The sequence below is a fragment of the Excalfactoria chinensis genome, chromosome 8, assembly GCF_039878825.1.
Source record: "Excalfactoria chinensis isolate bCotChi1 chromosome 8, bCotChi1.hap2, whole genome shotgun sequence".
In the NCBI taxonomy this organism is placed as follows: Eukaryota; Metazoa; Chordata; class Aves; order Galliformes; family Phasianidae; genus Excalfactoria; species Excalfactoria chinensis.
Window position 1 is genome coordinate 17,707,788 of NC_092832.1, and position 25,570 is coordinate 17,733,357.

The window sequence follows — 25,570 nt, forward strand, 5'->3', positions numbered from 1 at the left end:
AAATACAACAGAAACGTTCACAAGATGTATTTCAGTTTCCTCTCTAATTCAAACAAAGCTCTGAAAATCTCTCGTGCAGTGAGGGAATGGGAGAGACCATTTATGCTGTTTGTAAGAAGGTGGATCTGGTGAAGATGTTATGAGGGAGAGGACCTGCGATAATCAGTTCGTTTTCTGTTGATAGCCTGAAAATAATTAATTGGAAGGAAGTAGCAGAAATTAGTGAGCATGTGATTAAATGCAAATATCCAGGCATTGGTTTGGATAGCTTGGGAAGAAAAAAAATCAGTATAGTGCTTTGAATGAGATTGGAAGCAGGAGGAGAATTTGAAATCTGAATCACTTAACAAAGAAGCGTCTTGGATAAGAAGTCCTTTTCTAATTGAATGTGTATAAATATTTATATTTCCATATGCATGTGTATACAGCTATTTCTCTTGCATACGTTATGGGCAAATGCAAGTAGATTTCTAACGTGCATATGCCCGATCGAGCATGGGAATCTTTGGGGGGTTTTTCCCACAGAAAATACCAGAAAAAGCAGAAAGAAGAATTAAATTGAAATTGTATATTAAATAATCTTCGTATTTATTTATTTTCTAATGAGCAGCTGATTCTTGCTTTTATTCCTGTCCTGGCAATGATGATATGCTCCACATGTTTCAACCTGTGTTGTCATTACAAGTAACAAAAAAAAATTACTCCAAAAATCTACCCAGATGAATTTGCAGCTTCAGGGTAACTGCAGATTTTTTAATCTTCTTTGTCTTAAGTACTGCACAATACAGCTGCTGGTGCTTCGAGGCTCGGTGTAGAAAAACCTGCCTTTTTCCAACTGATGAATTATGAAAGTCACTTGCTTAAAGCTGTTGTACTGCAGATGTTACTGGTCACGTAATGCCTCTGTTCTGGAGCTGGAAAAGCACTTCCTAGAGCATCAGAGGTAAAATGTAGTCTATAAAAGGACCCAGGGAAGGAGGAACATCCTGGATGTGAAGGATAAGAACATATCTAACACACTGCTTTGAAAAATAATTGAATTAGCATTTACAGGGCAAGTGCGAGGAAACGAAAGAAAACAGAAGAACCTGCCCTGAGTGGAAAAAGGACATACTTTGTAAGCATGCTAATTTGAGCTATATTTTCAAGTTATGTACCGTGCTTTTGAAAGGATTAAACCCACATAAATTATAACAAATGATCACTTCTCATTTTTGTATGTTTTATTTGTATTATGTCCTCGTTACAAGAAAAGTGACTTTAAAAATACAAATCTGCCGCATCGAGTACAACTTTGACAGAGAGAGCAGTCATGCAACCCGCTTCAACTGAGCATGGCCAGCAGGTCCGGTCAGAGGATGCAATCTTAAAAGAAAGTCAAATGAGCTTTTATTTTAGCTATCAGTTAAACCAAAGAAATGCTACAATATTTCAGTTAATGGAAGTATGACAGGATATTTACAGGTTTGGTTTTTTTGCACATATTATGGATATAGCCTACTAAAAAAGCAAGCAATATGAATCAAATAATCCTTGATCCCCGAATTACTATTATTTTTTTACCCCTCTTTTGTCATTTTCAGAGGTTTGGCAATATCAATACAGGACAACAGATGACGAGCTGAATTTTGCATGTGTAATCTTTTTGTAGATTAAGAGCATCTTCATACACTGGTTCATGGTCAGCTTAATATGTAGACTTCAATATATTGAAAACTCTTGTTATTGTGAATATTAACCCAATTGCACATTGAGTGATGCTATGCAGGCATTATTTTCAACTCAGCCTACAAAATTAGGAAGCCATCACTCATAGCACCCTGCGGTTTCTCACAGAAGATGGGTCTGTCTCAAACATGGTGTCTGCTCTGTGGCAGTGGATCAACAGACTGACGCCATAGTCAGTTATATCTTCACTTTCATTATTTCTTTTCCTCCTCCTGTTGTAACAGTGTTCTGGGGATGTCTGGAAACTGCATTTAAGCATCTAGCTTGACTAATTCCAGCTGTCTTACAGCAGGATGGAACAGAGAACAGATTTCAGTCACTAGAAACCAATAACAAGCTAAGTGATACCACAAAAATTTAACACTGTTAATTAAAGTAATAACCAATGGGAGAATTGTATGCACTGCTCTTGATGTACAATACGGTGAGTAATGTGGTTGAAGAGCTCACTGCTGATCAGGCAACGTGTCTTGACTTCCAATCACACAAGATGATGAAATACAAACCCGAGCGCTGTTCACCATGCTGCTTTTAGCCCGTGAAGAGCAAACAACCAATGAAACGTACGGCTCTTAGTGCGACTCAGCATACAGGCCGCTTCCTATTAAGTGTGTTGTCTGAACAGAGGAGAAGATTTCGTCCAAAATAACATACCACATGCACAAATTCCAGATAACCTCCCAAGAAAGCAGTATTGCTTTGAGGAGCGTGTTATTCATGGCTGCCACGTGCTCACGTGAAGCTGTGTGCTCTGCTACTGCGTTTCTGCTGAAAATGCTGCTTCTTCCTTTTGCATTAAAGAGTCAATTGCCTTGCAGACTTCCAGAAAAACATCTTCTGCTGTTCCTTCTGCATCAACCTGTCAAGAAGACACAAAGCAATGGTTTTGATTTAGTTATAAAGGATTATCTTAACACAACACAAAGGAAATACAAACTAACTAAAAAAACCAACAACTACGAAACAGGTGCAGTATAAAAGAGAAGTTCTGTTTCATGTTATAAACGCTGTAGAGGAACAACATCCATAAAAATCAGCGACCAGTTGTACAGATGGACGTGAGAAAAATCTAAAGGTTCTCTTGTCTGGAGCAAAGTGCATTGATCAAATGAGGGAGGTTAAGCTCTTGATCCAGAGTACTCATCTTAAAGTAAAATAACACCTTTGATATACAGAAAACTTCCAAAGATCATCGGAAACTATTTTTACATGTAACATCCTCCAAAAGAACCTGAATAACTGTGAAACTCTACCATTAATTAAATGAATAGCATTGACTTGTTAATTTATTTCTTGTTGTCTAAGCGTCAGAGTGTGAAATGCTGCGTCTGACCCAAGGACAGCGAGCTGCCTGTGGATCTGTTTCTGGGTCCTTGTATTTTTAAGTTTGCTGAATTGATGCTGGTTCTCTTTGGCCTTAGGGCATGTTTTGCAGCAGCACATGATTTGTTGAATGCCCACAACTTTTGTTGAAAATGTTTGTGTTGTGATTTTTTTTATAATGAAAAGATTCTGTTTTGATTTGAAGTTCTCCAGGACATTGATGTTATTTTCTTGTGAACTGAGTCTAACAAAAACAAGGCAAAATGGTTATTCTGTATGGAGGAACAGTGTGCTGCACTGTCATGACAGGGAACATCGCTTGCAGCCATTAATGCTTCTGTGTGCTACTGTCGCGGGTTAACCGTGAGAGCTACCTACAAAACATAGCATTGCATCAGGATTTTGGAGCAACGAGTTTCATGCCCATCCTATACAAGTAATTAGTACCTGGGGATGGTGAACTGTTGCCTTCATCATAGTGGCAGAAGCAGCTTTCCTGCTGGATGTGCACATGAAGCCCATTGCACCCAGTGGGTGTTCAGTTCCTCCCAGATGGAACAGTTCCTCCCTGGTGAGGATCTGGCAATTCTGTCCCCCAAATTTTGTTTCCCCTCTGCTTTGCTGTGCGTGGTGTTCCATGCGTGCCATAATTTGCACATTCTGTAGATCCACGACAAGTTTCCTGAAACCTGTTTTTCTGAGCTGTGTGCTGCGTTTTTATCTCCAAGGTGCTGACTAGGATGCCAGACAACTGTTGTGTTTGAAGAGAACATTCCGGCCCACTTCTGCCACCTTTATGTTTTGCAGAGGAAAAGGAACTTCAAACTCCAAGGAGAGTATTTTTGAAATAGGCAGTGAAATCCCCCTCAGACACAGTGTTGTCCTGCAGCCAGCTCCTCTATAGCCTGTCTGCACTCAGCCTACATGCTTCTGGTCTGATGACAACCAGGTGAGACTAATCCTCTGAGGGCAGTGTGAACCTGATGGCAGACAGCCTGTTCCCTGCCAGTCTAACCAGGTCAGCCTGGGCAGATACTTTGTTCCTGAGATGAGCGGCTCAGTCATGCCTGTGTAGCACAGCAAAACGTAACTGCCATACAGGTGGATGAAGAGAGTGGGATTATGGTTTGATAACTGGTACATCAGGCAGGCATTCTTCAAGATGTTATTGCCACGTCCGTGGAAACGGCTGCCCTCCTCTTCCTCTGATTCCTCCCAGAAACCTGACATAATGGGGCTGTGGCTTGCAGGGAATTAAACAGCACTGTGTGAATGCTGCCTTGAACAGACAGCTCTGAGCCCGAGGCAGTAAAAAATGCAAACATATTCTCTACAGCTCCTGCAAGGAATGGTTATCTGTGCTGGAGCTGCAGGGTGCGTGCCAGCCTGTTGAGAGCAGTTGGTGGCTCCTTTTCCTAAACAGCTCAGATAGTGAAGGAAAACACAGAAAAGTGTTTAGTACTAAATGTGATATTTCACTTATATATGTCTAAGCTTATATAGATTATCAAATACTCTCATTTATATATATACATAAAATTTCTATATACGCTTACATTTATGTATATAAATGTATGTATGAATATTTGATTAATATATCCATCCTTTCCTCTCTTAATATGTTGGTTTATTTTTTGATCTTTATTCTGTAAGTGCAGCTGAATTAAATAACCAATTTAGCCTTATCAGTGCAGCTGCCTTGCCACAGGTGTCTCAGTGCCCTTTTCTAGAACCGGGATTGATACTCAGGTCTAGGTCTAAGCAGCTGTGGGGAAGAATGAGGTTTATGAGCTTGGAAATTGCTGCCCTCTTATGACTGACTGAAATTCTGCCTTCCTGACAGTCACAGTAGAATATGGACAAGTTTGACTAATGACAGCCTGGTGCTTCCTGTGATGGCTTCCCAAATAACAAAGGTCCAATTCATAAAGCTAATGCAACGTTGTAGCACAAAAGTAACTTAATGTGGTGCTAATTCACAGCCAGTACAGCATCAATGGCACTCTGCAGCTCCAGGGGAGAAAACTCTATTCTTCGAATTATAAGACAACTCATGAACTAGGACTGTTTTCAAAGTTGGTCAAGGCCATGTTCTTATGTTAAAAGCAAGATGTAGACAGTTTTATATAGTGCTTCTTGTTCTGAAATGTCAATATGGCTCTAGATGACTTCTGATATCTAACAATGTAATGTGCTTATATGAAATGACTGAAATAATCATCTTCATAATACAGTGTTGCTCATTCTAGGATTAAAATCAGCTTCTTACAAGCTTCTTGCTGCCATCAAATCTCCACTTATTGAAGATTTGGGAGTCTAGAACCCTACACATATACTGCCACTGAGAAGAGACTGCCTGAGGACTGTGGTTGTCACACAGTCAGACCAAGTCTAGAATAAACTCAGTGGTTAGAAGCTTCTTGTTGCAGTTAGTCAAGGTCAGCTGTGTTGTTGCTAACATTTTTATCTTTGTCATTAAGTAAGAAATCCAGGGGAGACATGCTGCTGCCCCGATTTGTGCTTGGGGTCAACTTACGTCTATCTATTATCTATAACTACTACTGATGTTTCTGATGTACTTTTCCACACTGATTTCTCATCTAATGGGTCAAACCACCAAGGGGAGTGACAAAGAAATGCATGTTCCTTTTGTTCCTCGAGTACTTATCTGCTAGGGTTAATGACTTTGGCAACCCTTCAAAAGATGGAACTAAATTAAATACCTACTGTCACTATGACCATTGATCATCTCCTCTCTAAAGGGCAATTTTCACATTTGCCCCTCCCTATGGAAACTTCTGATAGGAAACATTAGCATGAGAAGGTACAGAAATGGAAGATGATGAGGTGGTGGGTGCTGGCTGATTCAGTGTGGCCATCTGCTAACAGCTGTGTTTGTTTCATAAGGGTTATGAAATGTTTGTGACAGAATCGAATGATTTCTACTTAACCAGTATGAAAATTCACCTCATTTTAGAAAGAGCAAAAACCCAACACTGTAACAACACTGTAACAACATCACAAGGAAGGAGGAGAAAAGGAGAAAAAGAAGAAAAAGAGAAAGGGGAAAAATGAAGAAAAAGGAAATAAGAAAAATACTGACAATGACAAAGAGGAGAAAAGGGAATGCGTTTTGATTTACAGTGCATCTACAGTGTTGTGCAGTCTGAAATAATTAAGGATTTTGGACATCCTTGAAAACCTGCTGTGGGGATTGCTTATTTCTTACAGTAATATTTCTTTTCCTCAGATGACTGCTTGAATTGGGAACTTGTATCTAAGACACCTATTTTGATGTAAGGTACATAGGATCAGTCTTGTCTTGCTTGACTAGTAAAGCATCGCTCTCCTGTATTACTTATTACCCTCCTACCTACTGTCACTTGAAAAAAGCTTTGAAGTATGAGTCAAACATTAAAAGCAATCATCTTATTTCCTTTCTTCTCAATTGACAGAGGGCCATACATTCAAAGATATTTAAATCTAGGCATGTTAAAGCACAAGTACATGCCTACTAAATTTTCAGACACACTTTTCTGTCCAGCTGCCTTTGAAGTTACTGAGAAATAAATTTTAAAACAACAACATCTACCTGCTTACTACAGCCGTCATAATACAGTTCATTCATCTGAAACATCTGCTTCCCACAGAATTAGGTAGCTTGCAACTGTTGTTTTTGTGAGCAGTGCTTTCAGCACTCAGATTCCCAGCAAGCTCCTTGTTAAAAAGCATCTACATGTCATTAGCAGCAGGTGGATGTTCTGTAACTGACCATAAAAGCAATTATGAAAAACTAGCTATATCTCCTAAACGTGATTAGTTTTTAAATTAATTGAAAATATCCTAACTCATAGTGACAACTACTTTGCCTTCCAGAAGGTGATTTAGAATCTTGATGCCTCGGCAGAAAAGGGTGCAGAGGACACTGTCATTCTTTGCCCTCTATTTTGTCAGTTCCCCCTTTTCTTGTAAATACATCCTGAGTCAGACTGCAGGTCTGCGATGAGCGGCTGGAATACCCACCAGTGTTTATTCCTATGAATAACCTATTCCTATGAATAACCTATGACAGGTTCACAGGTATTTCATCTACATACAAAGGTGCAGATCTTGTACTTGCACTGCTGTGTAGAAACGCTGACAGGTAATCTCGGTCAAAGGGAAATTTGAAACAGTTCTGATCTTGTGGTAGCTTTGTCCTGTCACCGTTCTTGTTCAGAGATCAGCAGAATGGAAAAATGCTCCATTCCCATGTATCAGATTAGTTATTCATTGTGCATCAACGCACAGTAACTCTGGGTTTAGAGAATGCCATAAAATTCTCATTGCTTAAAATGAGAATGCTGTTGCAACCACATACCTTTGTCTTTTCCACGTAAATAGAGCGAAGAGACAGCAGACTGCAGACAAAGCTCAGCCAGACCTGAATTTTTCTGTCTCCAGTGGGTTGAGGAGGCTCCTGCCACTCATACGTAAGACCATTTTGCATGCTAAGAATGAGCAAGCTAATTTGACAGCGTGGTCTCAAGCACACCTTGATGCAGCACAACAAACCAGCTTCTCCACTGAGTGCATAACAAGCCTTTAATTTCCACGTCAAACCCTTTACTGGCCTTATGCCCAGGTCTGAATTTTACATTTGCATATATAATTTCCTGCCTGTTTCAGGACTGAAAACTTCTAGGCTGGATTCAACTTGTGGTATGTGTTTAATTTAACTTGGATAGAAGTTAAACACATACCACCATTGCTATGTGCCACATACCACCAATCCATGGAAAACTGCCCAACTCTAAATATACTTCAAATGGAGCAACCAAATCATACCAATATGCCAGAGCAATTTTCTTGTTAATTAAATCTATTTAACAATTCTGACAAAAGAACACCACTTCATTTAGAATTATTACTGTGCTTCGTCACACGTTGCAGTAAGGTGGCTGAAAAAGGCTGATGCTGAATTTCAATGGCAGTCAGGTGGGATTTAGGTTCTTAAGATTCCTCTAAAAATCTCAACATCCACTCTAGTCTTTCCTCCCTAAGAAAGACCTTGACTGAAATCTCCAGGGACACACCGCTCACATAGGCCCTACACGAAGGCAGGGCAGTGGAACGATACCATTATACCGCACACAGTGTTTGAGTTGTGTGACTGACCAAGTCAGACTGTACAAGTAAACTATCTGGAATCTCTTATCCACAAAAATTATCACGCAGGATTTCTTATACAGGCATTCCTTCTAGAAGAAAATTGCTTTGTTTCACAATATTTGCTACATTTGCAAAATTGAATTCATTTATTTTTTATTTTTTTTTAGTTATTCTAACAATATACTCCTGGTGAGGAGTATCTGAACCAGAATAGTTAATGAAGTCAGCTGCACAGTGTGAGTAAGTGCTTGTACCTACTTCTTGACTTTGACTACATGTGGAAATTAAACTGCAGAATGGATTCCCACGAGTGTTCAACATAGAATCATAAAATCATAGTATCATTTGAGTTGGATGGGATCTTTAAAGGCCATTCAGACCAACTCCTCTGCAGTGAGCAGGGATATCTACAGCTTGATCAGGTGCAGTGAGCCTGGTCTGAGTGTCTCCAAGGACAGGGCTTCCACCATATCTCTGGGAAATCTGTTCCAATGCCTTAACACCCTAATTGTAGAAAACTTTTTCCTATATCTAGTCTAAGATCACTTACACTAGGTTAAAAAAAATCACATTCCTTTTCCATAAACAATAAAGTGTTAAATGTGTCTTGTATGTAAGCTACACTGACTTCCACTCCTTGCTGCACACGTACCAGAGCTGCTGGCCTCTATGTGATTCTTTCTGAGGGGTACAAGAATAATATGGGAGGACTGATTTTAGAAGCTGAATATTTTTGCAGTGTTTTACCAGTGCTGATAAATAGCTGAACATGTTATTGTCCACATCATAAGGCTTTGGTGTATGGGGGAGCTCTCTCTACTTACATTTAAACTGGATGCACATCTTTGATAGCAGATGTGTATTTTTCAGTTTAGTAAAAAGGGAATGAGGTGGACATTTCTGTATGGAGTATCTGTGTTCAAGAAAATAGAACACATTTTTCAACCTTAAGAGGATGTTTTACATAGTGGTGTTTATAAAGCTGATTTGACAGAGCTTTCATACCCAACAGTTCCACTCAGAGGATGGAAGTATGCTAAACACCTGCATTCATCAGAAGGAACTACAGACAGTGTGCAGACACTGTAAGAAAAAACAGTGTATGCACTGTTCAGGCAAAGCATGATTACTTTTTGACATGCAAACACACGATGTCACTTCCCACAAAAGTAATGATAAAAATACAAAGCACACATCCAGTTCTAACCCATAGACTAGACAAGTCCCTTGTGGAACTAATGAGCATGAACTTAAAAGACTGCGCGTTTTGTCGTTGCATAGATTGCATAAGATATAAAGGAGGAACATACAGCAGAAGTATGGGTTGGGATTGGTGATTTGCAGATTTGCTACATCCTCTGGAAAAAAAAGCTTCCATAATATTTCAAGAAGTATTTTTGGCTGCTACACATTTCAGGACAAGAAGAATCAGCAGAACAAGTTTTCTCCAGTTGATCATAAGGGACAGTTTGCCGTGATGGAGAAGGGAAATATATAAAAATAAATGTAGACTTCCCATATAAATGAGATTACAGATGTGCCAACATATCCATCAGTTAATTGCACTGACGTAAGCTTTCTTGCTCCTCTGCAAAGTATTGATTAGAGAATATAAAAATGCTTTAAATATCACATTCTCAGCAGCATAAACTGAAGTAATTAACTGAAATTAATATAACTACGTCATTTATTCCAGCTGAAAGGTATTTCTTGTGTGCGTGGCTGTTTTACTTCAGGATATACACTGTCAGTTGTGTAAATGTAACTGAGGGACTTTAGATTAAACATAATCTTGCAACCTAATCATGAAAGCCTTTATAGAGAAACAAATCCTAATACCTAAAGAAAAGCTTTCAGCATTAAGTAAGAGCTTCTATACAGATGAGGCAGTGATTCCGGATGCATCGTTGGATTCAGGATGAAGCTGTGTTTTTATTCTCTCAAGTTGTACCACGGAACTCAGAAGGTTGCAGAAATTGCAAACGACCCACGGAGGTGGAAGGTGAGATCAAAGTGCAAAAACTAATACAGTTCATAAATGGTGTGCCAGTGTTTCCTGAATATTGCTTATACAACGGAAGGCAGAAGCAATAATTAATAACTAATTCAAAGTTTCAATCAATTTACCTTGCATAGCTGTGTTTTTCTCTCATAGTATGCAGCCAGAGGCTGTGCTGCTTGGCAATAGCCTTCAATTCTTTCCTTGATGGTTTCAGCACTATCAAAGTGCTGGCTGGTCTGATTTCTCATCGAAAAGCGACTATTCATGCTTTCTGCAGAGCAGTCCAGACAGAACACGAGTTTTGGTTCCCCAATCTAGAAACAAAGAAAAAAATAAGTATTCAAACCAGTGGTCTGGCAAGACCTATTTTATTTGGAAATTCTACCAAAAGAGACTTGAAAATTATTAGTAAATTACTTGTGAAGGCAGAAATAATGCTTATTAACATCTCTTATTGTAGAAGCATTTAGAGATCTTACTTCTCAGGATCAATACTTGATTGGGCTGTACGCATGCAAAGAAACAGAGATATGATCTGAAAATTCTAGCTGCTTGTCTTGAAGCTCATCAATATGTTCATTATATGCAATTGTTTGACTCATGGGCAGGAGTTGGACTCCGTGATCTTTAAGAGTCCCTTCCAACTCAGGGTATTCTGACTGTATTTGATTTGTATGGTTGTATTGGGATTTGATATCTTGCTTTGCATTTTCAAATTGCTGAATCATTTCCAAATTGGATGAGAAGCCGACCACTTAGTGTTTTATGGCTACTGTCAGACTCATCCGGAAAGAAAGTCTGCCTTTTTCGACATAAATAACATAAGTAAAGATTGATTTATTTTTATTCTCAGGCCTTGGCAAAGCTAGTAAGTAACTGTCTCTATTCACATTTGATAGTATATACTTCAGTACTTCATGGATGAAAAACAACTTGCAGGAAAGAACAATACATTCCTGATAATATTTTAGGAGACAGCCAAAAGCTCTGAACACAAATCTCTATCATTCTTTCTCTAAGCTGATGAAAAATATGGATATCATTTAGAATAAATCTTGCAGTACACTCTGACATGCCCTGCTCAGGCACAGCTCTGTCTGACACAAGGTTTTATCTGAGCAACAACTGATGGCCTGAGTGTGCAGCGATAAACTCCACTCTAACAAGTAAAACAAAGGTGTTCTAGGATTGGAGATAAGTCACGTAATAATTCTTCTGTGCAGTTATGTGCTGAAGACTTCAATTATGCTCTCAGGCTTTTTCTCACTCCTTCCAGCAGGGACAGGAGAACATCTTATCAGGAAAAACTGAGACAGAAGTAATTAGAAAAAATGACTGTTCTTCCCACTAATGACCATTAGAAATTCGTGTTTTTTCCATGGTTACAGCAAAGTAAATCTCAATTACTGATGCATGGAAATCATTGTCACTGCCCCAGTTTGCATTTCATAGAAGAATAAATATTCTGTAGGTAAATATTTCATGTTTGGATCTGACTGGAGATAGCTGGATTGCGTTGACCTTTTACTACCATAATGTCTTTCTAAGAGACAGCTGAATCGAAGGGTTTATTTTGGACAGTTCAATGACAGGCTTTTTTCCAAGCATTTTTTTTCCACACAGCTCAGACAACATTAATTCCATTAGCATGAGCTGCACTGTTGGGTTTGGGGATTTAAAAAGTGAGCAAGGCAGTTTTAGCAGTGCAGAGATTGGAATCAAGAAGTTAAAAAGAGATGTGGGCTTAATCAATGATTTCAACTAATGCCTTTCTGTCTAATTGGTGGAAATTTATTTCCCCCTGACTCCTCATAAGGAATTCTATGATCTTGTCTGATTTATAATGGTATAAATGAGGAACAATAATATCTTGTTTGACTGATTTGAGACTGATTTTGCTGTTGAAAAACCCATGTGGTTCTCATAAAGGTTTCAATACTCGTATTCTCTTGATTTCAACACATTACAGAAACATCATTCTTAAGTGTTAAAAACTGCACAGGGTAGAAGTAATGGCCCTATTGAATTTATAGCTATTTTTATCACTATTTTTTTTTTTTAAAGAAGCTACTTGACCTGGTAATGTGGAACTTGTATTTTAATACTGTTTTCTTCTTCTCACAAATAATAGAAAGATTGAGGAGAAAACAAAGGATTGCAAACTTTTGCTTATCTAGAATTATAGACAGTAAAACAAAATCATCTATTTCTTAGAAAGGCACTGGGCAGAACTTATGAGAGAAAAAGCTCTTTCTGTGTAGATAATTCTAGTTACAGCTGTCAAGCTTTTAAGTAGAAGCACTATTTCCAAAGTCTTCTAAATAGAATATCTCTTTGTTAATAATTAAAATGCTTTTTGTACATCATGCAGATATGCAGCATTATTCATATGCACTTCGACACCATTAATATATAAAGCCTTATGCTCCAACTAATGTCATTCAATTGCAGTGTAGGAAGAGTTTCTGACCACTCTTCAGAAAGAACTGCACAGCATTATCTCAATAATGACTCATTTTAAAAAACTTCATAGACTTTCTGAGCAGGCAAATTTAGCTTGTGAAGGCTGAAGTGAATGCACTGCTTCACAACAGGTATGACAGCACATGCAACAATAAAACTTTGGGGTCTTTGTATTTTACTGAAAATATCAAAGGCGGTTTAGGACTACGAGATCTTTTGCTACGTCCCAGTGTCTACTGGAACTGGTAGTCAGTTCAATAAAGCAGATATTTTTGAGAAGAAAATGGATGATTCATTCAGGAGGCTTGTATAGAGTATTTTCTGCAGATTTAAAAATGGACAGCTGAGATTTCTAAGTCTTTGCACATACTGAGGAAATCAATAACTCTCTGAACTGCCACACAGCCACTTGCAAAACACTCTTTCTATGGCTGTTGCCTGTTACTCATCATGAGAACTTTATCAGCGTTTGCTGATTCAAAGTGGCAGCAAGCTTTAGCAGAGGTCACTCAATAGTGAGAAATTAGCTGTGGTGACACAGACCTTCATGTGCCTTTCACAAGAAGAGTAGCCCCCAACCAGTAGAAGTAGAAAACAGATGCTAAAAAACGTAATTTCCACTACATGGCAATTGTTCTTTGTTTTTGTTTTTATTACATCTACTTGAAATGAGGCTTTACTTCTGTAGGCAAGTTCAAAAGCCCTAGTCACTGTATTGGTGTTGTGATCAGCATCAAAACTATTCTTTGTTGGACTGGCTCTTTACAAGTCCCCTTTGGCAATCAATTGAAGGTGGTTTCCCAAGCAGCACCTGAAGTATAGTCGTATCTTAACAGGAGTAGTAACAGAATTACAACTGCACATTCACCTTGCTCTCAAACTCTTCTGCTTCTTTCAGCTCACGGGGGTAGCCATCAATCAGAAATCCTTTTGTGTCTCCTAAATTGGTGATCATGGCTTCTTTCAGTAGCTCTAAGACAATACCCTGCATAGGAAAGAAAGGGAGTTACTTGATTAATTGATTAATAAGAATAGCTGGTATCTTTATTTGCTACACTGACTTATGCCCTTGAGAATCAACCCTGTTCTGACTTGCTAAAACCACATCCTGTGATTGCAAGTGTTTTTCTTCGGTACCTGCTCATGTTTTGCAATCCTAGCACTGCAACCTATCCTTCTTCCAAAGAGGATACATCCACAGTATCCTCTAAATAGCTGGGGATATTTTGTAGTTTCAAAATTAATTTTAGAATCTGCAAAACTTTGCTGGCACTGCTACATTTTCTAATTGAATTGCATTTGCTATGTCATTGTTATATACATGGAAAGTGTTAAGAGACCCCATCTGATCAATCACACTGAGGAGCAAAGCAATCAAAATCAAGCCTCAGCATACCTTTTCGTTTCCCCTGAGCAGCACTTCCCTTTCATTAGTAAACACACTCCACAATCTAACTGCACTCGCTGAAGACCCATCAAGAGTTCAGGCTGCAGACCTGCCATGTAAAAGTCAAGTCCAGCTGAGAACAACACCGTCTTCGTGGTCTCCACTAAACTGCAATCCAGCTGCTCTGGGATGTCAGCCAGCTCCGCAGGGAGCCACTGCAGGTATTGTAAATTAGAATAGCTGCTAGTAGGACCAGCTCTGAATCTGAAATGCGAAGCTATAAAATGTACATAAAGTTTCTGTTTCCTGTACTTATTCTTACATTTTGCAATGCATAGCACAGCATCTGTCTCACTGTACTTCATGATTCATTTATGTCGTGTATGGAACTCAAATGTAAATTGCTCCAGGCACAGAAGGAGGAAACAAGTGTCACATATCTGGCAATGAGGAAGATTCTCTCTCAAGTTGCAGATTCCTTTTCCTTTAGTAGGAATCATCTCTTATTCTCTTATTTCCACCCTTCTAGACAATCTACGTGCTACTGCCTTTGTAAACTGTTAGGACCCCACATAAAATTGTATCTTACTCCAGGAACAGGTTCACCACATTCCATGATGTCTTTGATAAATTTACTTCTCTCTGAGAGTGATGATAACTCATTTTGGAGGAGGTCAGCAGTGGAAAGATGAGTAAATCCATATTTCTTGGCTAACTGTTCACATTGGCTGCTTTTGCCAGACCCAGGGCCACCTTTGTGAGGAAGAATATCAAGAATTACAAAGGAATAAACATCTTCCTTTTCTCAAATTATAGCAGCTAAAAAATTGAAAGAAATTGATGACTGCCTACTTTGCTTTATTTATTTATTTATTTATTTTTTTAAAGCACAGAGACTCTACACTGGAACAAGTCATGTATTTCCCCTCTGATACCCACAATGCTGACTCAAGTGTGCTGAAATCAAGGAGTCAAAACAAGGAAATGTTTTGCAGAAGAAAACTTGTTACTGAAACACAATTACCATGTCACTGAAAACCATTAAACACGGAGCAGGGGAGTGTGTTTGATTCTGTACACATTCGGGCTCACTTGTTACAACAAACATTAGCAAACCGATCTTGCTAGTGTTGCAAAACATAGCAAAATCCTTGCAAGGGAAATATTTTGCCCCCACTTGTGGAATGGAAAGATATAAGCAGAGATGGCACACATATGGAAGTGCAACAACCAAACCTGTTTGCACTATGGCAAATGCAAGAGCAAGGCTTCCCTGTGCTGGCCACCTCTACCTCTAGCCAGATGGCTCCCACAGGTGCTGGTACACCTGCAGCTGAATGCAGGTGGAGGCCTAGTCCTACTGCTCCTGCAGTTGCAGATCTGACTTGCTCTGTGCTCACACTGCAGGGTGCTGTGCAGGCCCAGTGCTCTGCGTGGCACCTTGTCACCCCTCACTCTCATTGTATTTAGCTGGGAGCTGGAAAACCACCTTGAGTCAGAGCAGATTCCATTACTCGGGTGAGGCTGCTAAGGTGATTTTTTCCCCTGGCTGAAGAGCGGGTGCCTGCTGCTCACCACAGCTGTGGGCTGGGCTCTCCTCTCCTCCCCCCCACGCAGAGGCCCACAGGTGACAGCAAATGTGAGCTGGGTAGGTGCTGCTGCTGAAAGAAATATCTCAGGAGATGCACCTGTGTCCACCAGCAGGCCAGCTGCCGCTGCACCAAGAGTTCTCAAACACTGCCTCTCTGCAAGCACCCATTCTGGGGTCTGCTCTGAGATGGTGGATGCCTCGTGCCCTACGTGCTAGCACTGCCCCATCCCATTTCCTTGCAGGAGGTGTCTGCTCCTCCCCCCTCACTCTAAAGCCCACTCCGCGAAAGGCTCAGCAAGTTCTTTAGCTGCCTGCTGAGCAGCCACAGCTGCCCCACTCCTACTGGAGAGATCGACAAAATGGAGGAAAGTTACTTCTCATGGATCCTGCTCCTGTGGTGGTGATTTCCAGAGCTGCTGGAGGACCTGAGGTGAGTGCCTGTGGGGGGAGCAGAGGGGCCATGTTGGTGCCCAGAGTTGGGGGAGGCATGGAGGGTAAATTCACATCAGAAAAGAGAGACTGTGGGGAGAAATTATCTGGGTGTGTTGCAGTTGGGAGTGCTTTTATGATCTTCAATGGATCTATTCAGAAGAACTGCTGCAGTAGGAGGTAATTATACCCTTGCAGGTAGTCAGTGCTCAAAATTAAGAGGTAGAGCCAAGACTGAAGAACAAAACAAAAGGTAAAAGTGTGCTTTACTAAATGGCTGTGGGTTTTTTTAAGTGTATGACTTGTATGTTTTTCAAGACTCAGAACTGTGGCTACTTGGACCCATTGTGTGGATTTAAGATGCTAGAAAACATGCAATGCTGAGCAACGTGATTTACCTTTTTGTTCATCTTTCTGTGAACAAACATAGGAATAACACTTCCACCATGCAGTGAATTTGGCATCACCAGGAAGTTTTAACTTTGGCATTCAATTTAAGAAATAACTGCCCTGAGAATGTAATCTTCAGAGATGTTGCAGTACTGTAGCTGAGAATAAAATTTGGGTTATAAGGTAGTAAGGAAGGAGGGAACAGTTTTGTCTAGAGTAAGCTGCAGTCTTCTGCTTCACATTTGCAAACATTATTATCAACTTGTGGTGTGAGATTCACACTTGCACCAAGATTTTATCTAGAAGTGTCTGTGTCACAGTTATTTTATTTCCAGTGTAGGTTACATGTTGTTTTTCTGTTGCTTTAAGATGAAGAAAACTTTTCCTTTGTAAAAGCAGTCATTGGAAGAGAATAGCGTCTGTGTAAAATTAGCTACAGATATGCAGCCATAATGGGCAAATCACCTTTGTGAAAAAGTGTCTGTAATGATAAATTATTTCTGGTCCTTTTTGTTTTCAGATTGATAAGTTTGTGCGTGTGCTTGATTACATATTCTGTCTTCTGGCTTTAATTCACTAGCAGAGCAGTAATTTCATGCTACCTGTTTGGTGTATATCCAGTATTAAATGGTTTGTTGTTTTTTTTTTTTTGTTTGTTTTTTTGTTTGTTTGTTTTTTTAAAGCTATAAAAATGACTTTATTCTCCTCCTTATGTAACTTCAGTGTCTCTTCACATACTAAATAAATGTAGATCTCTTGCAGAAATGACAATGTGAGAACAATTTTAGGTTGTTTATCGTGAAGATAAATACTTATAAAAGCTAGTACATTTCTGTAATACCTCTGTCTTCCTAGTATTTTAAAAGAGAATGCTACTGAACATGCAGGATGTATGCTAAAATAAGCATTACTGTTCTGCCAAAACATTCAAGTTGCCCATGTTTATTTTCATAGAAAAATTCCAGCAAAGCTGAAATTAAAATACTGAGCCCTTTATAGAGCAAAAGATGTAATTAAATATCAGCTATGTAGTGAAAGTGATAATGTTTATGGCCACTACTATTAATTTTGCATCATTTGATGAGAAGCGAAGCATCCTATTGCTTGACAAACGTATGTGACCCACTTTGCGTACTCTCGTGTTTTTATATGGTGACAAAGAACTCACAACTCTTGTTTTCCCTGATTGAAAAAGAGATTGAATGTCCCTGGGCATTTCCTCATTCCTGAGGTATCAATGTGTGCTCAGTGCTTATGCCAATATTAATTTATCTAGCTGAAATTCAAGTATTAGTTAACATCGTAACTCCTTCTGAAGGTTGGAATACAGTATGATTGCAGAAGAGCTATCAAGGTGGGAAAAGATGGTAAAGAACATTTCCTTGCTAATTACTACTTTCTTACTGCTCAGGGTATGTGCCTGAAGGAGTGCTATACATTGAGCTTCAACAACAAACAAACTCTAAAATTACGAGGCTTATCAACCTGTAATGTTGTTCATTCTTTCAGGAGGTCTTTTTATTGAATCTGTGTCTTTCTGAGAAATATGAGAAAAATAGTCTAATTTATGAGAATCTATAATGAACAACAGCTGTGTAGTATGTGTAACAAAAGCTATTGTAAAAACAAGAAGCCTTTACTAGAACTTATTACGCTGTTTTTCAACCATAAAAAAAACTTGTGGTGGGGAAGTTTCCACAATAGTTCGGTGTCCAGAAGAGGAAAACAGGCCCACGCATATGGCTACGCTGTCATCTTTTACTCTGCCTGCTTCTATTTTGGACAAAGCTTGTGTTAACCTGTGGCAGACTGATTCACAGTAGCTTGCTATTCAGGGTTAGTCATGTTCTTTCCTGATTTTTTTTTCAAATATGACATGAAGTTAGAAGAGGAAAGTGTAGAAAATACTGAGAAACTGAAGGCACTGTGACCTGTAGGAAAATATGGAATTAGTGTGCATGTTTGAACTTGAGCTGTGGAAGCTTGGGCACAGTTCCTATAAGCACTTGATCATGGGGAGCTAATGACCAATGGTGACCCAACTGCTCCACAAGGAGGCCTGAGGTTGCCAGGACTGGGGTGACCTCAATAGACCTTGATGAGGTAATGGAGGTCTTCCACTAGCTCTCAGTTTTTCTGGTCAGGGTCACAGCTGTGTTAGTGCACTGGGGGAGCTCTGTTGGCTGCATGACAACCATAAGCTCTGCAGGCTCCTGCTGGAGCTGACTACACAGCTTCCTCCATAACAGCAAGGCAAGGGGATAGTGAGGCAGGTGTGAGCTGCTGCAGGGAGGGACTTGAGGCCTCCCTTGAGCCAAAGGCATAATTGCGATGGTCAAACACAAGTTATTACTGAGTTTGCTCTCAGGATGTGTTTTATGAATTCCAAAACTGCAAACCACTTATTGTTGGCCTTTACTTACAGAGTCCAACTACTAACAGTACTTCAGTGCTACAGTGCTTGTCTATTATGTTATTACTGCTGTGTACTGCACATACTGCTTTAAAGCTCATTAATGAACTTATTTTAAAAAAAATAATTGAAAATTCAGAAATTAGGCAGGTGGCATCACTCGGTGAGATTAACCTTGGAATCCTTTGTATCTCTCTCTGCACTCTCTGATATGAAAAGTGAGTAAATACTCAGAACTCGTGTGCTTCACAGAGCCTAAAATTACATGTCATTCTGCATATTGTTCTTCCTGTAGCCAAGGTTGAGATTTAAAGGTCTGCACACCATCTTAGCACAGGTTTCTGTTTCATATTATATTGATTCAGCTGCCTGTGAAATTGTATAAAAAGATCTTGGGATAAATAACTTTCTGGCAGCACTGCTGACTTAGGTGTTCACCTTTCCCAATTTAATTATTGGCTGCAGAAGTGCTTCATGGAGGATGGTTCAAAGGCAGAAAAAGAGGTCTCGGTCGGGAGAAATGACAGCTGCCTGAGCAGCACTTCTCAATTTTTCACTGCAGTCTGCGCTAGATCTGTGAAAGGTCTCTGTTTAAGAAGTTAAGCCTTACACTTGCTCTACCTGAGGCCCTGATCACCCCCAGTCTATGATAGACTACAATTCCATGGTTGCAGTTCAAGTGCACTGGTGTACAGGATCACAAACAGATGAATTAATGATGGTAGAGGGAGCTGGGGCTGCTGCGGTGAGCAAGCAGGGTCAGGAACAAGCAATGTGAGCTATTTGTGAACTGGTTTTGGTGTCAGAAGCATTAGCAAAGTGCAACTGTCATACAGACAGACTGGGATGTCTCTGTTTTAAGCTTGCTAAGTCTAACGAGTTTACTGTATACCAAACAGTACAGCATTTGACATAAATTTTCAACAGAAATATTTACAAGAATATCAAAATTAATTTAAAAACATTTCAATTTCTAGCCCTTGTTTTTGTAATGAGGATCATCTTTGTATGAAGGGAAAGTGCTTGCAGGTGGAATTTAGCTGTACAATGGAGCTCAGAAGTGAGAACAGAAAGTAAAAGAATCTGTCAAACTATTCTTATGTTCAGGCTGTGATTTTGGGGGGCCTTTGATCAGTTTGGCAATGCCACCTGAATTACTTATAGAAATACAAAAATCTTAGCTACAGAATGTGGCATTTGGAAGCTCCTAAGTAGCACCTCATCTGTCGTTCAGGTATGATTTTAGCCTGAGTGAAACCAAATGGGAGTGATACTGCATTGAAAATAAAATCCTTTTTTTCTGAACAATGATTTTTATCCAGAAAACATCCTGGAGTGCACTCTGGCAGCAATGTGATGTTGTGGGAACATGACCCAGGACATCGCTGAGGTTCTTCTCCTAAAGAAAAACATACTGGTTCTCTTTATGTGGGAAGTCAGAGAAAGCAGCTTTCTACCCTTACTACAGCTGGCATTTTGACTGATTTGGGTTTAAATTGTCAGTGCTGCTCATGCTCTGCCTGTCTGATTGTAGAATGAACCTTATTACAAGTATCATAGAATAATTTAGGTTGGATGGGACTTCAACTGATAAGTTAGATAAGGTTGTTCAATATCTTTGGACACTGATGTATCTTGGACAAATGGTGTTTTGTTGTTGTTCTCCCTCCCCACAACCCCTATGTAGAAGCTAGTGTTGGCAGCTGGTATCTGCAAATGTGGGTGGGGATAATGTCTTCAGAGTGCCAGCTGGACAGCTGGTCTTATTTATCATGACCTTAATACTTTATGTTAAAAAGAAAGTGGGGAGTTTGCCTCTGATCCAAAATGCAGTAAAATTCCTGGAAATGTTCTACTTAGGTTTCAGCTTCAACCAAAGCTAAATGTGGCTGTGTCTTACAAAACTCCTGTAAGAGGATGGGCAGAGATAATGTACCCACTAATGCTGTTAGGAGAGACAATTTTCTGGATGTGCTGTTGTGTGCTGCATTAGCTAAGTATGATAAAGTCATGAACTGATCGTTGTGGCTAAGTCTACTTTTCATGTTGCTCTGATGAGAGAGTGGAGTTTTCTTCTTGTTTGAAGAACTCTGCTTGATCTTAAAGGAAGCGATGTTCCTTTCCAAGTGACTAGTACTGAGCTTTCAGGTGAAACTTGTTAATCTAGTTTTAATGTATTTTTTTAATAAGGGTTCTTCCATGTATTTGTGGCTTACATTACTCCCATCTGTATAATACTGAGCATTACTATGGTGTTCTTCCTCAGTGAACTTCCAGAACACAAGTATATTGTAGACCTTGAGTCTGCAAAGCCTCAGTGCATGCTAAGCATTGTGCAAGGTAATGGCATGCTAAGGAAATGCATGAGTGAAATCTGTGTTTACAAAAAATATTTCACGAAGAGGTAAAGAGACCCGATTTTATTATTTTTCACTTGAAGTTATTAATAACACTTTAACTAAATCTAGTGAGTCAGCTTTGTCGTGAGGTCACCCAGCAGTGCTGTCACTGCACAAGAACTATGATTGTTTTGAATTAGTTTGCACTTCAACATATCTCCTGTTCTGAACTTCACGGGTGATTGTTAGCATGGTCAGTCACAGCTGTGCTCTGGGTCCCACACTACAAAAAAGAAGACACTGAGACCTTGGAGCATGTCCCGAGAGGGGCAATGGGGCTGTGAAATGTCTTATGAGGACTGGCTGAGGGACCTGGGAGCTTGGAGGTGTGGTTAGTGGGCATGGTGATGGTGAGTTGGCTGTTGAACTGGATGACCTTACAGGCCTATTCCAATCTTGCTGATTCTATAATTGCTCTGTAAATACTCAGCTAAACACTCCTGCTAATCTTTAGAAGAAATAGCATACCTATAATCAATACTTAAAACAAACAAACAAAAACAAACAAACAAAAAAACACACATGGATTTTTAAATTTAATAAGAAAAAAAGAATTCTACTTACCAACTATAAAAAAGATGTTGGATTTCTTCAGGTCTTCTGAAAAATCTAAGACAAAAAATAAAAGTCATTCTATTGGCAACACCTACTCAGATCAGTCTTGCCGACTTTCCACACAGCTGAGTGATCTATTCTTTTTTAAACTGGATTTGCTTTCTGCTCTGCGTTGCAGAAGAAATGCTCACCCTGTTCATTTATCCCCACCCTTGTAGCTGTCACTGAAGATATGATTTAAAAAAAAACAACACAAAAAACCTTTACTTGAAAGCTAGATGTTGCGTATATAAATCATCCTAAAAAAAGAAAAACAGAAAAAAAACCAAAATAAATGAGCACATGCACCTTGATGTAGTAATTTGCTCCCCAACCCGTTGCATCTTTCTTTGAATATATAATTAGGTCGTGGCTGGTACAGAAATTGGTCCACAAGCCATTCAGATGCTATTTGGCTATTTGGCATACTGCGTCAGAGATATAGCCTTAAATCCCCCTGAATCTCAAATTTGGCCAAATAACAGTAATCTCAATTGAAATCCAGGCATCCTTTTATTTCCTACTGGAATTCTGGTGCTACAGCACTACCTTTTGCTTAAATTGTTGGGTTCTTTGCTTGTTTCTGTCTACCCTGTTTATACCAAGATAGGGGGTGGTCCTGCACCATGGGATGTCTGCTGGAAGTTTATGTCTTTGAGTTATCTACTTGCAACATACGCTCATTTACCTCACTTAATTTTGGTTGTTATGTTGCATAAAAGTATCTACATCTCTTGTTATTTATTATTAAATTTAAAAGGTTTTAAAGGTAAATAAACTCACCTCCTGTGCTTTCATAACCAGAAAAACTTGACTGGTCCTCCTCCTGTTAATTAAGCAAGTAACAAATTGAAATGGATTTTTCTTGCAGAGTAGTTTGCATTTCTTCTTCTATTTACTTATATCTATGTCTAACCTCTGAGCCTTAATCTATGTTGACAGATGGTTTACAATGTCATAGGAATGGTGTTTGAGTGTAGAATGTGAACCTGGAAAACCTGAGGTAAATGGGGAATTCACTGGCTCCATCTGATTTATTTCTCTGTAAGGAACACTTTTGTGTGTTCCAGTTTCAGCTGTGCAGTTCCAGTCTATCATGTAAGCAGACCAGGTGCATGCTGTATTGGTTTTGAAGTGTGGTATGATAATCTATAAGTGATGGAAAGGCAACACTGGAGCAGCAGTAGAAGTGAACTACAGTGAAAAGATGAAATTAGTCTTTAGTCTGAAACAGTTTGAATTTGTTGACCTTCAGAATACACTGCAAAATGCAACTTGTTACAAAGGCTGCTGAACTACAAGGAGGGATCAGGCCAGGGAAATGGAGAACTTGGAATGTTTGTTTTTCTTTCCTGATGCTTGATCATTTGGAATTATTTTGCCATGTACTGTATATATGTATGTAACCACTGAAGAATTATGGATACTGATCAGCAAGAGAGTCAGAGCAGGAACTGTTTGCTGTCCTTATTTATGAGAACTGTATACATATATGCAGTATGTAGGCTGGGTTATGTAGTGTCAATACATTCACGCCATCACTGCCATAATATAGTCCACAAAATAATCATAACCTTGACAATAACATGCATATCTTATGTGATTCGTGTCTAATATCAGCACAGTGCACATTACACTCGTTCTCTCAAAATAAACATATTTAGAGTGGACAAGATTATGTCCAACACTAGCATAGAGTTCACAAGCTGCAGTCGTTTGGAGTTCTGCATCAGTATGGTGTCAGAAATAGCCACCATCAGAAATGCATATTGCTGTGTGAGCAGATTAAGTGGAATGAGCAGTGTGGTGACCAGAAGGGGCAAACTGCTGGCTGCTCTGATTCAAGGGGCTCCTGTGCTGCACTTGTGGATTTCTCCCTGTCTTCCCATTATCACTGAAACACAAGCACTCTTCATTAGGCTGAAGAGCCATTACGTTGACCGCATTGAACTCTTTCTTTCTGTGATTCTCAGCCTATTACACTGCAGCGGAACTGCTTTAACTTTGCCTTTTTAAAACATACTGCTAATAAAAGAAAGTTTGGAGGGAGGTATTTCAGGGAAATAAAGTAAAAGCAAAAGATTAATTCCTTCCCTGCAATTCAAGTGACGGTATTAATCATGCACACTTTTTCTTTGAAGTAATAATACAATAATATTTTAGACCTTGCAGAGGACATATTACATACAGAAAGCGTAGTCTGAGATTCAGCCTTTTATTCATGCCTTTAAGTTTATGAATGCAAATGGATTTAGGCGCAAAGTTTAAAGTTTCTTTAAAAATCAAGATTGCAGTTGCAAGTTTACACTACAATCAAATGAACTGCAGTACTCCTTGCCAATAATGGAATTTCAAATAATGTATTTCATTCTACCCTATAATTGCAGAATGGAACTGCCTCAGTAACCCCACTGGGCTGGTCAGAGCAGCAGGTGATAATATAGGTCTGTCTAAGCCAGGAACAGATCTCATTTTGGAGAGCTGAAATATGTAGGAACTAGAGACAGAGGTGAAGCAAAATAAACTTTCAGCTTTTTTAATTGTTATTTGACCAACCTTATTTGTTTGAATAGACTAAGAGGTTAACTAGGCAGCCAGCCATGTTCACGTACAGAATAAATTCTATGAAAGGTCAAAAATGTGAATTGTAATTACAACTCAAAGTCAGGTAAACAAGAACATTAAAATAATTCATTATATCGGTACCTGCTCGTTTTTCAGGTACAGAAATACTGTTTATGAAAGAATCTTTTTCATCCCTGTTTTTTTTCCAAAGAGCATCTGTTCTGTGACTCTGAGAGTCAACTCAGCATGAAGCCTGGTGTGAGTGGAGCCACCAGCCTGGGACAGAGCAAGCTCCTCATATTCAGAGAACATATCACTATCAATACTTTGTTTTCAAAGATATTTCAGTGGCACCCAGCTCAGAGTGGAAAGAGGTCCTGACAGTTTGTCTCTTGGAGTTGTGAGAAAAGTCAGGAGGAAGAAGAGTATGGCCACAGTTAATCTGGCTCTGATTATAAAGTATTCCTCCACAGCTCAGAACCAGGCTTCTTCCCAAACTCCCCAGAAGTACAGACACTTTGCCTGCTATCTGGGTGAAGAGAGCCATACTGCCTTCATAGCCTGTACTCCTTTTTAGAGTGCAGCAGAGACTGATTAATTCCAGTCTGCTTGTGTCACGCTTGACAAGATCTAATTGTGTGTTTCCAGCAGTAACAAGTTCACCAACTTGTGAACAACTTCATCTCTGTTGGCTTGAAAGCACTGTTCTGCCTAGTTGCCAAAGTGCAATGGAAAGGAGCTGTTGGATTTAGTGTTACCTGTTCCTAAAATATAAATCGGCTATTGCTATCAGGAATATAGCAACAGAGTAGCAGAATGGTTTCAGTATTCTCAGCATAGATGTTTGTGTTTAATTGGAAGCCAGGTGAGGAACAGAACTTTTGCTAATGAGCTCTAGAGAAAGGTGTAATTTCAGCTGCTTTTAAAGCCAAGGTAACATCTACAAATATTATCTGGAAACATCAGTCAGTGGGGCACAGCTGGTCACATAACTGCTTTGTCAGTGTAAACAGTATATTGGATTCTGTGCAGCCAGCAGAATTCTCCATCTGTCTCTAGCTGACATTTGCCTTCAGAGTTGGAAAACGCAGCCTTCTGGCTTGTCATGTAACTGGTTATCAGTAAATAACTGGCA

At 39.4% G+C, this 25,570-nt stretch overlaps 1 protein-coding gene across 1 annotated transcript in view; it reads right to left on the reverse strand.

Annotated features, from left to right (window-relative positions):
• Positions 1–1,208: 1,208 nt before the first annotated feature.
• AK5 (adenylate kinase 5) overlaps positions 1,209–25,570 on the reverse strand; it is an 82,521-nt gene continuing 58,159 nt past the window's right edge. Inside the window, exons 9-14 of the mRNA XM_072343655.1 lie at positions 22,654–22,696; positions 21,841–21,885; positions 14,644–14,807; positions 13,536–13,652; positions 10,330–10,518; positions 1,209–2,587 (exon numbers count right to left, since the gene is read on the reverse strand). Of these exons, the coding sequence (XP_072199756.1) occupies positions 2,483–2,587; positions 10,330–10,518; positions 13,536–13,652; positions 14,644–14,807; positions 21,841–21,885; positions 22,654–22,696 (663 nt within the window). The 3' untranslated portion in view covers positions 1,209–2,482. The remainder of the gene's footprint in view (positions 2,588–10,329; positions 10,519–13,535; positions 13,653–14,643; positions 14,808–21,840; positions 21,886–22,653; positions 22,697–25,570) is intronic.